Below are 14,749 nucleotides of genomic sequence, written 5' to 3' on the forward strand. Positions count from 1 at the left end.
GAATGTCTTTTAAAATTAGATTTTATAATGTAGTCAATTTGTTATTTATAGGAAGTCAAGCCACCTTGGTTTAAAGGGAAATTGTTTATTAAGTTTTACTAGTTCCTAGTGCATATTGCAATCAATTTGCTACTTATAGGGAGTCAAGCAGCTTTTGGTTTAAAGGGAATTTATTTATGAACTTTCACTAGTTCCTAATGCATATGTAGATACGTTTGAAACCTCCTTTTTCTTTTTCTTTTTTATTGAACTCTTTGAGGTCTCCTTAACGAGGGTACAAGGAAACCCCCATAACATACTCCAAAATAAAATAAAATAAAATAAGGAGAAGCAGTATCTTCATGAGATTTGATGATATAAAAATTTTGGCGAAATCCTTTCACATATGTGAGTTTAAATTTAGGTGCGTCAAGAGGGATTTTAATGGCTCTCATGAACTTCCCTAATGGGCTGTGAAATTCCACTCTTTGGGATGTATGATGTATCTCACAATCACATTCCTTCCCCGTGTTGGCCAGGGCCCTCAAGTCCCCATATTAGCTCTCAACAAAAAGAAAAAAATCTCAGAATGCAATCGTCGCACCGACAAAAATGGTTGTTGACGTAGTCGAAATTCCATTCCATGTGGTGCAGTGGTGGTTCCATTTTTAAGAAAACCAATCCGTACGGTGCAGCCCAAGAACCTCTCCCAAAACCAGCCGCACCAAACCGTGTATGCCCCTAATTTCCAATCCATTTTACCGCAAGCATTGAGAAGCAGGTCTAGCCCATTTAAGTAAGAATATGAACGACTCAGGTCTAGCCCATTTAAGTAAGAATATGAATGAATAAAATCTGACTGCAACAAGCTAGACAAAAGCAATAGTAAAAGTAACATAAGAACAAGTTTACTAATCCTAAATTAATGGTCTGTTTGGATTGAAGAAGAGAGAAGGGGAGTAGACTAGAGTAGAGTTGATTTAGTACAAAATTATCTCATTTTTAGCCAACTCTACTCTACTCCCCTTCACTCTCCCTCCTTCTTCCCCTCCATCCAAATAGACGATAAAGAAAACAAGAGCTAAAATGTTAGCCTCTGCAACTGTTTTTCATATAATCTATTAACAAGAAGAAAAAATAACCATTGAATCTGACTTCATTAGTTACCAATAATTGTACTCAAAAGTACAAAATAAAAAGTTAATTGGCCCAAAAATTGGTACTATCTTCCAATAATATTTACCCTCAAACTTTCACAGTTTCTTTCCCTAAGAAACTTTGGCAATGAAATTGCTCCAGCATTGATGAGCCCCAAATATATGAGCCTACTTTTATTGAGCTTGCAAGAAGTTAAAATTTGTACATATCACACACCAAAGATTTACCATTGGTACTTGGCAGCAACAAGCACCTCCTCATACTTTTGAGCAGCATTGTCCCAACTTAAGTCTTGCATCATCCCTCGTCTCTGGAGTCCTTCCCAACTTTGCTTGTACTCTCGGTAAGTGAGTAAGCAGTTTCCTAATGCATCTATTAGCTTATTTGCTTCAGCACTATCAAATGTCCACCCAAGCCCTGACTCATCAAATGGATTGAAAGGTTGCACAGTATCTCTCAGTCCACCAACAGCATGCACAACTGGAACTGTCCCATAGCTCATAGCATATAATTGGTTCAGTCCACAAGGCTCAAATCTTGACGGCATGAGCAAAATGTCTGCGCCAGCAGTTATACGGTGTGCTGTCTTAATAGAAAAACCAACCCAGCCCCTGATTTTGTCCTGGTGTTGGTTTTCAAACTGCCTGAGCATCTGCTCCAGGTCAGGTCTGCCAGTGCCCAACATGATTAGTTGCACATCCTGACCCATCATCCATGGAATTGCCTCGGCTATTAGATCAACACCTTTCTGATGATCCAGTCTCCCAATGAAACCGATCACAGGGACATCCTCACGAATGGGCAGACCAAGCTCCTTCTGTAAGGCTGCCTTGCACTGAGGCTTTCCAGTCTTAAGTGTTTCAAGGGAGTAGTTTGCGTAACCATCTGATGTCAAGAAAACATCATATTGTGGGTTCCAATCTTTCATGTCAATTCCATTCACAATGCCCCTCAATTTCCAGTCATTCTCATTTATGATCCCATGCAAACCCCAACCGCCTTCAGAAGTTTTAAGCTCCCAGGCATATCCATGACTAACGGTAATCACACGGTCTGCTGTCTTTAAACCAGCTGCAAAGATATTTAAGTGATCACCTCCTACAGGATCATACAATCTAAAAAGGTCCAAGTAGTGTTCTGGAAGACCGAGATAGGTGAATTCATCAACAGGCCCCCGACCCTAGATAAAACATACAATTCAAATTGGTAATTAGTTCCAATTTACCATCTATAAAGCGTAATATGGGTATTAGAAATATGTTCAAAGCTTACAATACGGGTATAAGAATACTACACATTCATGAGTAATACCGCGAGGATGCAGCTTGAGGACGAGAAATATTGAGTCACCTTTCTATATCAATCAATAAGTATTTTAGCTAAATTGTCTGCAATCTACCCACTCTATGGGATCAACTTATGACTCTTGATTTAGTGGGAGATGGAACATAATGGCTCAACTTATATGATATGACTAAACTTCCTTAATTTTTCACTGAGGGTAAACCTTAAGTACAATTCCCTATGAGCAATACATTAGGTTTCCTGATTAAATTCCAACACATGATTGCATTGACCAATAAAGCACAAAACAATGTTATCTTTTCCAAGGACAATTAAATTCATAATTCATTGTAGCTGTGTTTGAATTTTATTGCAGAACCTAATGTGCTGCACTTAGGAAACTGTACTTAAGTTTTCACCCTTTCACTAAATGTCATGAGATATTTCTTTTTCAATGGGATTCTGAATAGCTCTAACAAGATTAGCCAAGCATTCAACTGTTCTGCAGCCTATGTTTCAAGGGTTTCAGAAACATGTAGTGGTCCTTGGCTCAAGTATACAATAATCTAGACAACTATTGTCTAATACATAAATCAACAATGATACGATCTGCTTTTACACAATTTGGAGGGTATTGAAGTCATTTGAAACTTAATCATTAGCCATATTGAAGAAATACAATTTATAATTTGGCCCGTCTGCTCAAAAAACATCATGCATTTTTATCAAGGTAGTATTTCCAATAACCGCTATTGAAGTAGAACATACAAGCACTAAAAACTATTTTGAAACAGATAAATGCAAGTTCCTAGACTAAAATGTTGTATATGCAGGCACAAACCAAGGTAAGTTGATAAAAACTGATGTCCATACCATATGCCATATCCACCCAATAGCAACTAGCTGTCTAAAACCTTTTCTTTTCTTTTCTTTTTTTGGTTCTTTTGTTAATTTGTTAATTTCACTACTCAATGTTAAATTGAATTTAGCCAAGCAGATTTTTCTAGGGCTGGCCATTTTTCCACAACTTACAAATACTTTGGCATAAATAAGTGCCATTTCAGGCAATCTGGCCTCAGTAATTACCCAAAAAAAAAAAAAAAGGATTTGTGAAAACCACTGAAAACAACTTTTTGACATTCCAAGTCATCAACTAACAATTAAAATGTGTTGTATGGGAGACAATAAAGTCAAACCATTCAATCTAAATACTATAAAAATAAAAATAAAATAAAAATGTTTTCAGCTTTCTTCAAAGTACAAAAATTGTATAGGGTAATTACACCAAACAAATTATATTGAATCGAACAGAGAACAAACCTGGTGAGCTATGTTATGAATTACAAGGACGGACCTTGTATAGCGCATTAAACCATTGTCCCGATAGTATGCCTTCAGATACACTGGCAACAATGCTGTATGCCAATCATTGGCAATGAAAACCAAATTTCCATCTCCATAGCAGACACCACCACATGGAACAAGCCAAGGGACCTGATAATCACCAAAATTTCTACTTTATACAAACTGATGACTTTCTACCAGAATGCAACTCTAACAGGCTGGCTATTGACATATAAATAAAGCCACCCTTGTTTGCAAGAGCAATGCATTAGCATTCACTTTTGGTTGTGTTTATGTCAATTATCCATATTTTTATCTTTGACCCAACATCATAAAGAACATTCTACATAATTATGATGTAAAATAGAAAATTGCAGGAAATCTGTCATGAAGAGCATATATGTGGCTTACAACAGAGTACCCACAGTGTGAATGACTGCAACAGGGTAGCACCATGGTTTCTAGCAATTATCCCCAACACATGCAGATATTGAGTCTAACTGCCATATCAAATCAGTTTGACATGGCAAAACCGAGCAGATAATAGACCCATTGCAAGACAAATATTATAGTTATGATAAGCTGAAAATTTTGTTCTTTTTGCTTCCAATGTGATGTGGATGGTAGTGTGAACATAGAATAATTTAATTTTCTGAAATAACATTTGGTGCTTATAGGTATCTCTATTATGTGCATAATGAGCTCTTTTCTTTCTTTTTTTTTTTGTAATTACAAGTGGGGGAGGGGGGCGGTGCATAATTAAGATATGCTATGCAATGAGTTCAACAAGCTAGAATTCATGCAACTTAATGTGGAATTAAAAAATTCCATATATCATTCATTTAAGGGTTTGTCTGAAAGGACCAAAACTATACCTCAACAGTTGCCTTGCAAAATAGTATCATGCGTTTTAAAATATCCTGCAATGAGGGAAAACCAAACACATATAGAACTCAGAATTTTATAAATGATATAATATATATATATATATATATAGGGGGAGAGAGAGAGAGAGTAAATTATGTATGCACCGGATTGCAATTGACACATTAAAATAGCATACATATTATGTAATGTAAATTTCAAATAAGGTAACTATTGCACTAGGCCTGGCACACTCACCAGACAGGGCCCTTTTGGGCCCACCCCTGGGGATTAAATTGTGAATACATGACCCCACCCATTAGAACCATGTATCAAGCAATCCAGGGGCACACTCTATTGTATTAAAGAAAGAAATACAAGAACCTTTTTTATGAGATCATAAACACAAGTTTGGTTGTAGAGTTGGATGACAAATCTATAACAGTATGGAAGTAAGGAAGTAAAAAGTATAAACCATCTGATATAGATTATTCGAAGTCTAATTAGCCCATCACTGAACTATGATCACCAATTCACCATCCTCCCTAAGAATAATTTAAGCAAAACTATAAGAACAATATCATACCACACGATTTCCTCCGTATACATTATCCAAATGGCGAAACAGAGAACTTTCAATGAAAACAAAGTCCACACCATCGATATAGGCCTGGAAGTAACATACTTCTATATCCTGCAAGCTCAAAAATTTGTTGCACCATGACAAAAATAATTTTGTCACTCTAATAGGAAATAAATTACAGCTCAACATTTCAGCTGGTGCATACCTGGCCATCTACCACATACCTCTTCCGAACTCCTGTATCTTGGGGTTCAACATAATTCCGATACAGAGGTGCTACTACCTAAGGCAAAAAGAAACAACAAAAGAAAAAATATATAATACAACTCATGCATTTGCAATCAAACCAATAAACTCATGGGTTTTTAATGGCCTTGTTTAATATTGAGGAAATTAGGGAAAAAGAAAGTCAGATATTTATTTCAAGTTGCAACTTGGAGTCTTCAGTTGACTGCAATGCAGTACTCCCATTTTCAGTTAACTATTTAAAAGGAATAACCAATTTACCATAACACGATGTCCACGCCGAGCCAAAGCCTTTGGCAAAGCACCAGCAACATCTCCAAGCCCACCTATGAGAACTCATAAATCAGCCTTGGGGCACATACTAAAGGTTTACAAAAAGACACACAGTGAGACAGAAGTTTTCATTATGGAAACGCCCCATCCCCCTCCCCCACCAAAAAAAAACAAAAAACAAATGTGCAATTAAATGAGGCTCATTACAAAGTTGATAATCTAACAAGTTGACAAGAGAACTAGGAGACTTGGACTTGCATTAGTAAGAAACAATCTATTCAAGTCAATTTCAAGTTTTCAACTTATAAAATGGATGAATTCCAGCATGTGACACCTATTGAGTAACCAAACCTATTACATTAATGTTATTTGGCCCCAGATCGACCTGAAGCAAGGCTGGGTGACCAGGTAAAAATAGATAGACTGATTGTTCGATCACTTAAACCAGGAAATGATTGATAAATTATATTACAAATAATCAAATAACACATTACATGTCAGGCATAACAATGCATGACAATAACATATTAGCAAAAATCTGTGGTAATATATGTTAACTCATTCAAAATTTAGGCTGCATTAACTACTAAAATGAATTCAAAGACTACCAAGTTAGCCCTGAGTAATCAGCATAATAAATTTCCCAGTAAGAGACACTTAATGACAGAAATAAATTTCCCAGTAAGAGACGCTTAATGACAGATTAATCAAGCTACTCATTAATTAATTCCGTCGACAGGCTGATCTATGGTTGCTAACTATGCTTGTATATTTCTAATATCTAATCCACATCTATTTCAATTTTTTGAAACAAGAAATACAATTATAATATACAATTACATGAAAACTTCATGAATACAAAAATGACACTTTGTCTGCCTATTAAGATATAGATATGAACAATACATAAGTTAAGAATTGTGCAAAAGGGTTTCTGAAAAAATATCCAATCAGATTTTTTTTCTTTTTTTTTTCATTCATTTGTTCTTTGGATAACCATTTCAAAAGATTATTTGTAATGTACAACAGAAATACCCAGAGAAACTTTTCTCAATAAACAATCTGGCTAGGAAGATCTTTACACAATACCTGTTTTAGACCATGGAGCACATTCTGCTGCTACCAATATAACATTCATAACATTGGCCCCAGCTAAAGGAGGGGGTTTGACTTCTTCAATTGCTGGATCATTTGCTTCACCATCCACCTCTGCTAAACTTGTTTTGTTGAAAATTTCATGCTTTTTATCTGTTATGCTGGAACTTTCAGAGGGACTAGAAAGAAAGGAAGGCAGCCCATCCGACCGAACTTTTTCTGAATTAGTTTCTTTTAAATGACTGGTGGAGTCAACATCAGAGGATGTTTTTCTTAGAGGTGCCACTTCTTCAGATTCCTTCTTTACTTCATTAAAATCTCTACTAATATCTGAAGGTAGCGTTTCCAGCTCCTCATCTACAGTCAAACGGGCATAGTTGTTGGAAGGAATGCCACTATTATTGTCATCAACAGATTTATCACCAGCTGAAGCAAGATCTGGATTTGGAGAAGAGTTTCCCCTTCCTTCATAAGATACTTCTTCATCCTCTTGATTTATAATACTATCTTTTATAGATGAAACCAGATTCCTTCTTTCAGCAATCTGAAAGTAGTTGCATTGGAGCATTCAATTTTTTAGATACTAAAAATTGTAATAATTAGCAGGGACTAGAGGAAGCACCATTTGAAACAGATAATATAAATTCAGGTAAGATCATGTGTACAAATCTCATATGTAGCTAAAAGTTACAACTTCTACAGTTGTTGTAATGGTTTCAAATAATGCAAAATGTGATGAATATCAGCCAATACATATAAATTTACATACATGCAAATTGAAAGTTGAAACCAATACCATTTTGACTAGCCTCCTTGCATTAGGAAACTTCAAACGTAATAAGAGCAATTTTTTCTAAAGTATTTCATACCTTTGAATGTATACATGTACTTTTTGCTATTGTAAGACATTCCAACAATTGCCTTTTGTGTGTGTGTGTGTGTGTGTGTGAGAGAGAGAGAGAGAGGTAGTTGGGGATTTAAGGTTATATCTTACATATATTTACCAATACAAAACATTTTATCTTAGAAGAATAAATTCTAAATTAAAATGTTACAGAATTTGGACTATGATGGGAATCAGTTGTGATGCCTAGGAGAGTACCAGATATCATTTCTAGTTGGAATTGGCTGCGTGGTAAGATGATGTATTCTAGTATTTGGGGGGACTGCTCCCTCATGCTTGATGTGGACTGTTTGAAGGGAAAGGAATCTGTGTAATTTTGAAGGACAAGAATGATTGATTATTTAACTCAAATCCAGCAGTGCAATCCCTTTTTGAGTGGCAGCATGTTTATTCCTCTGCTGCTGGTGTAGACTTAGACATACTAGCAATTCTGCAGAGTTTGTATTTTTCTTAATTTCTTTTTACTTTCTTTTCCTTTGAGTGTCCTTAGTATAATCCATGTATACTTGGGCCCTGGCCTCTTTCTTTTTCATCAAAGAATTTATTTCGTATTGATCCCAAAATAAAAAATAAATAAAAATAAAACTCTTAGAAGACTAAGAAGAGTATTTAGAGTTTCAACAATTTTATACAATGTAAGAACATGTTTCTAACAACATGCTTTCTCTAAATGATTTTCAAAATGCATTGGTATTCGTGATTTAAAGTTCTCACAACTTCTTTTTTTGATAAGTTTAAAGTTCTCCCAAATTCTCCAAGCTCACATAATCATAAGCCAAAGGTTTCTTCTAGCATAAAAAGGACGAATGAATTGGCTTTGAAAAGGCGACTACAGACACGAGTTAAACAACTATAATTCTCAGAAGTTCAAAAAATAAGATGAGGGGCAGATTTTGTCTGAACAGTTGAGGCAATACCACAACACCCCAAGACAACAACTTCATGAAATGACTGCTTCAAGTCTGCAATAATGCAAGTGCAGATAATTGGATCCGATACCAGAAGAGTGATCCGCTAACTTACTTGACTAGCGACTAACTTTTATAATCTTTTTGGAACTCATTTTAATTATTTATAGACCCATAGATTAGCAGAAAAGCTTTTAAAAGCAAATGTTGCTTTTTTACTTTCCCAAAACAAGAACAGTGTATACAAAATCTGAACCAAATGTCATGCGGCACAGTAAGACCCTAAAAGGCTAAAAGCCCTTTTATTGAGCAAAATATATGACCCATTTTGTAAATACAAAATCAACCTCAATACCAAAAGAGAATAAAATCCCAGAATCAAAAACTTAAAGCAAGATAAACAATCAATCTCAATACCTGTTGAAGTAGGTCCCTTTGCCTGGCAAGAACCTTTTTGCTCTTTTCGATTGTGGCCTGAAGAGCATCGTCCACTTCATTGCTATCATCCTCACTTTCCGCAAAGTCCTTGGCTTTCACCTTCGGAAGCGTAATTCTCCATTGCTGTCCTCTACCGCTTCCACATATCAGTCTATCACAGCTCAAAGAGAAACCAGCATAATCAAGCGGCTTTCTGGGGCGGTACACGAAGAAAGAGAACCTGGGTCGGCGATGATTTACACTGTGAAGAAGCACAGGGCTCTCAGACTTCGTCTCAATGGTGAAAGGAAGTGACCCAGCAGATGCCATTCAACTGTTCGACGTTTTGCCTCTGAGAAAACTAGCTAAAGTTCATGCGATCAGCAACGAGCTAGTGATGATTTAGTGGAAAATGAGGCAGACCCAGTTGAGGAAACTGAGAGAGGAACAAAACCCAGTTGCGGATTTTGGAAACTGAGAGTAGTACAAGTTTCCCTCAAGTGGACAATGATCGAAATCTATATGTAATAGAAGAGAAAGCTAGTGAGGCTGATGAGAATGATGGAGGAGCTATACCTATCAAAAAAAGAGAATGATGGAGGAGCTAAGAACATGTATCAGTTGGACGAAGAAAGGAACAAGAAAATCATTTCGAAGGGTCGTTGGATTGGGTCCCGTAGAATGGAAAATCATGGAGGGGTTTTTTTGCGGTTCAAATTGGCTGAGATTTTGGGAACCTTTTAGAACAGTTTTTTTTTTTTTTTTTTTTTTTGGGGTTTCTCACAGTATTTCCTCAAAGCATTCAGAACAGTTTTATCAGCAAACTTTGGTTCATAGTTGATTCTATCAGCTCTGCCACATATGGTTTCTAGAATAGGACACTGTCTCTGCCCAGTACGTGGATTTGTGGGGCCAGCTATTTTGAAGCTTCGAGGCCTTGAAAAAAAATATATATATATTTTAACCACCAAAATTGTTTTTGAGACAGAGAGAAACCACCAAAATTGCTTAATTGAATTGTAATGATGACTTCTTTGTTTCTTCTTTCACATGATTTTAAAACGTGGAGACCTCTCCGGCCAGGTCACTGATTTTGACAGCCATTCTATGTTTCTTAATCTTTACATAATTTTTTTTTATATATAAATTTTAATATAATTTGTTATAACTTGTAAATTGAAATACATGTACTTATATTTGAATCCATTATCCGAATATTTTTATTGTACATCGATTAAACAAAAAGGCCCATCAAAAAAAAAAAAAAAATTTAAACAAAAAGGAACTTCAACTCAGAAAAAGAATTCTCTCAAAAAAAAAACTCAGAAAAAGAAAAAATTTGATAAAAAAATATTTTTTCCCTAAATTTATTGAGTCTTTTCTCTTTTCTCCCCTTTTATCCAAAAATAAAAATCATTTGGAAAAAATTTCCTGCCACTACTATTGGTGTTATTGAAATAGTGTTATTACTTTTAAAATAAAAATACTTTTCCACAAAGTCATTTTCCATGAATTTAAAACGTGTAGGCTCCGAAAGATAAAAAAAGAAAAATCATTTTCACAAAGATTCGAGAGGGGTTATTTGGTAAAGGTATTTAAGTATTGTTGTTCAAAATAATGTAAAAATTGTAACTTAAAAAATGTTATAAAAACATGTATTTAAAATACTTATAATAAAAAAAAATGTGTTTGCATTTTTTTAGAAACAAAAATTGTTTTTGTGAAACCACCAAAATTGTTTAATTGAAGTGACTTCTTACACTTACTTATCACAAGTGTAATAGTGACTTCTTTGTTTCTTCTTTCACATGATTTTAAAACGTGGAGTCCTCTCCGGCCAGGTCACTGATTTTGACAGCCTTTCTGTGTTTGATCTTAATCTTTACATAATATTTTTTTATATAAATTTTAATATAATTTGTTATAACTTGTAAATTGAAATACATGTACTTATATTTGAATCCATTATCCGAATATTTTTATTGTACATCGATTAAACAAACAGGCCCATCAAAAAAAAAAAATTTTTAAACAAAAAGGAACTTCAACTCATAAAAAGAATTCTCTCAAAAAAAAACTCAGAAAAAGAAAAAATTTGATAAAAAAATATTTTTTCCCTAAATTTATTGATTCTTTTCTCTTTTCTCCCCTTTTATCCAAAAAAAAAAAAAATCATTTGGAAAAATTTTCCTGCCACTACTATTGGTGTTATTGAAATAGTGTTATTACTTTTAAAATAAAAATACTTTTCCACAAAGTCATTTTACATGAATTTAAAACGTGTAGGCTCCGAATGATCAAAAAAAGAAAAATCCTTTTCACAAAGATTCGAGAGGGGTATTTGGTAAAGGTATTTAAGTATTGTTATTCAAAGTGATGTAAAAATTGTAACTTAAAAAGTGTTGCAAAAATATGTATTTAAAATACTCATAATGCAAAAAAAGTGTTTGGTATTATATTTCTGATAACGTCTTTTTAAAAGTAAAAAAAAATGTGTGTTTAGTATGTGTGTTTTTTTTTTTTAAGTGATGACATATAATCTAATCAGTGGAATCCATCGTCTTTTACTTATTTAAAAGTGCCAATAAACAACGTTATTTGAAAACTGAAAACTGAAAAGAGAAGTTTTCTAAATTCAATGTTTAAAATATCTTAAAATGAGAAACGTAACTAAAACACTCCTAAAAAAAAATCTCTTACTAAACATGTTTTTTTTCCCCCCCACAGTTTTTAGTATTTAAATACTAAAAAATGTTGTTTGAGTTACCTTAGCGAATAGGCCCGATTTGTATTTCTCAAGAGCATTTTCCCTTCAAAACTTTTTATTGTGTATAATAAACCCTTTTGTTATTCTTTCCTCCCTCTCTGTGTTATTATTTAAGATGCATCAAAAATTTGTAATTATAATATCTCTTCTCCTATTGTAATTATCAAATTCAAATATTCAATATATATATATATATATGTAAGGACACAATTCTCTGGCGGCCCAATAGGATGTTGGGCTCGCGCATGAACGATCCCTCACAATATGATTTGTAGAGAGTGGGCTTGAAAAGCTAGCCGTTGGTCACGGGGCGGCGCCCGGTTCTGGTTTTAGAGGAATTCGTGTAGAAAAAGGATTTGGGCTTGAACGTTTAAGCCCTACGGCATCGCATCCTATGGGATGGGCCTCCTCGGACTTGATCCGAGGACCATTAGGGTCTTACCCCGGTTACCCGACGATGGGTTTTTTCTGTAATCTCAGGTGTTGTTGAGATGTTCTCACCCAGATCGTCTCCCTTTTTTGGAGGTGGAATGGGAGTCCCCCCCCCAGATTCATTTGCTCCTTCTTTTATACTAGCCTGCATTCGCTGTCCTTCGTCCACGTGTAGGGTCAATCTTTACAAAACTGACATTTGTCCCATCAGTCCAATCCCGGAATTGTTGGGGATGGTTGATAAAGCTGGAGAGTACGGCTCTGTCAGGGACAGCGCATTGAATGGCAATGAGAGCAGCTGTCCTGGATATTCCTTGATTCTCTTTTAAGTTTGGCCCTACACCAGTTTTACCCTTCTTCTTCTGGTGGGGTTTTGGATCTGCCGAGGACTGAGTTGTCCTCGGCTACATCACAAAACTGTTAGGTGCTCTGTATTGTAGAGCTTGGGCCATAGTTCTCCTTGGCTCGGGCCTTCGGACTCTCTAAGGGCGAATGGGCCTGGCCCATAAATTATTTGGGCCCCACAATAGCCCCTCAAAACCCTGCTATCCGACTTCTGGGTTGGAAAGGAGGGTTTTGGTAAACCCGGGCCTTTAGTATGGCTTATTTAGTTCAGCCCCGCATTAATGTGAGCGGTTTTCCACCTGTCCAGGAAGTTAGCCGTTCTTCAAGGAACTCCCTTTAATCTGCTCGTGATCTACTCCTGCCGCTTGACTGTCCCAGACGCGCCCTTAATGACTCCCCTTTACGAGGCTCATTTATGTCCGGCGACTCATCTGATAAGGTGGGGAAGTGGAACGGACACCTCTTTTTTCTTTAGATTCTTTTGGAAATTTGAATGCATTTAATACCCCCCGTTTTGCTCTTCTTATAAGAAGGCAAGCAGGAGGCCATCACTTTCGTGCAGACCCCTTTCCATCCTTCTGAGATCTGAAACCCATAGCCTCCTTTAGCATTTGCTTAACCCGATTGTTATACACTATATCATTATACGTCTACCATAACGAATGATGAAGGAACCATGCCTCTCCTCAAAACACCATGTTCTGATAAAGCTTGAAATGGCTCGGTCAGGGCAAGGATGGCGCAGACTTAAGATATGTCCCGCCTCTCTTTCAGCCAAAATCCGAAGCAGGGGCTCGTCACGTCAAACTCTCGGCGTGACTGAGTCGAGAATACCCAATGTCAGCACCACCTGGCTCCTCACGAGCATACCTAACACGGCACCAGTGTGTTAGGAGTCAGGGCTGAGGCAGAGGCTAAGTGCTTCTGCTTCTCCCTCTCTTTGCTCACTGGTGCCCTCCCCCGCCTTCCTCTCCTAGTCTTCCCAGCACCAGCTCCGCCCTGGTGTTGTTCTTTTCCCTCTTTTGCTCCTCTCTTTGTCTTTTCATCTCTCCCCCTCTTCTTCTCCTCCTTTTCTTACTCATGTCCTCCATCTTCTTCATTCATTTCCTCCATCTTCTTCATTGATTTCTTCCTTACTATTTCCTTCTTTTTCACCCTTTTTTTTTTTTGAAGTGGGTCCTTCTCTTAATATGAGCAACAATAGGGCAGAGATTGGAGAGACTTTGAAGACGAGTTTAAAAGGCGACTGACCGTTTACTTATCTGTACTGCGGATGTTAGTGCTGCCTCGGCAGCCCCTCTTTTGTATAGGCTTGTTGAGGCCCCTTTTTGTACATTGTAATAATTTTTCATATTAATAAAAAATTGTTGTCATTTCATTTCGCATATTCTGTCTCTTTGTTTTTATAAATTTGCAAGTGCTGCTCGGCTCAATAATATCGCATCTAAATCAATGACGACTAAGACCAAAATACTTAATAATAAAAAGATGTGGCCATAACTTTAATAGAAGTGCTTGGCACAATAAGGCAAACCAGTAAAAAGTAATACTTACCCCCTGCTAGCCGAGGAGAGAAACGAAGGCTTGATGCCGTGTGAGGAATAACCATTTGAAGACATACCACCCACTAAATGAACGGCCCTCTTAGGCCATTGAATACTGGGGCGTTCCACCACCTTCCTTACAATTTGTTGTCCTTAACCTTTTATGGTGTTTAAGCCGTGGGTCATGTGATCTGACATTTTTATCAAGTAACCCACCTTATGAAATCCAAACCTTTTCTTATCCGAGTAGTTGATTTCCCCATTGGCTTGGGTCCGAGGACCATGCAAGGCCTTGGCTCTGTCCAGAACTCGTAATAATAAATATTTTTGTACTTGGTTTCCCCATAGGCTTGAGTCCGAGGACCATACAAGGCCTTGGTTCTGTCCAGAACTCGTAATAATAAATATTTTTGTACTTGGTTTCCCCATAGGCTTGAGTCCGAGGACCATACAAGGCCTTGGTTCTGTCCAGAACTTTTTTTTTATTTTTTTTTTTATGCACTTGGTCTTTCCTCAGGTGTCTCACAAGCTGCCGAGCAGGAAGTTGTCCTCGGCAACGGTTATTCCTTGGTGTGGGCCACAGTCCGTGGGCTTCCATGCAGAACG

The 14,749-nt window shown here is 36.6% G+C and overlaps 1 protein-coding gene across 1 annotated transcript; it reads right to left on the bottom strand.

Moving 5' to 3' along the window:
* Positions 1-1,111: 1,111 nt before the first annotated feature.
* Positions 1,112-9,928, bottom strand: LOC115976877 (granule-bound starch synthase 2, chloroplastic/amyloplastic). The gene is made up of 8 exons (XM_031098390.1): positions 9,056-9,928; positions 6,821-7,370; positions 5,720-5,784; positions 5,418-5,495; positions 5,216-5,323; positions 4,641-4,685; positions 3,742-3,915; positions 1,112-2,317 (listed from the first exon to the last, which is right to left on the bottom strand). The coding sequence occupies exons 1-8, from the start codon at positions 9,383-9,385 to the stop codon at positions 1,361-1,363; spliced, it is 2,307 nt and encodes a 768-aa protein (XP_030954250.1). The 5' UTR covers positions 9,386-9,928; the 3' UTR covers positions 1,112-1,360.
* Positions 9,929-14,749: the final 4,821 nt, after the last annotated feature.

The sequence above is a fragment of the Quercus lobata genome, chromosome 2 (genome assembly GCF_001633185.2).
Source record: "Quercus lobata isolate SW786 chromosome 2, ValleyOak3.0 Primary Assembly, whole genome shotgun sequence".
NCBI classification, from domain to species: domain Eukaryota; kingdom Viridiplantae; phylum Streptophyta; class Magnoliopsida; order Fagales; family Fagaceae; genus Quercus; species Quercus lobata.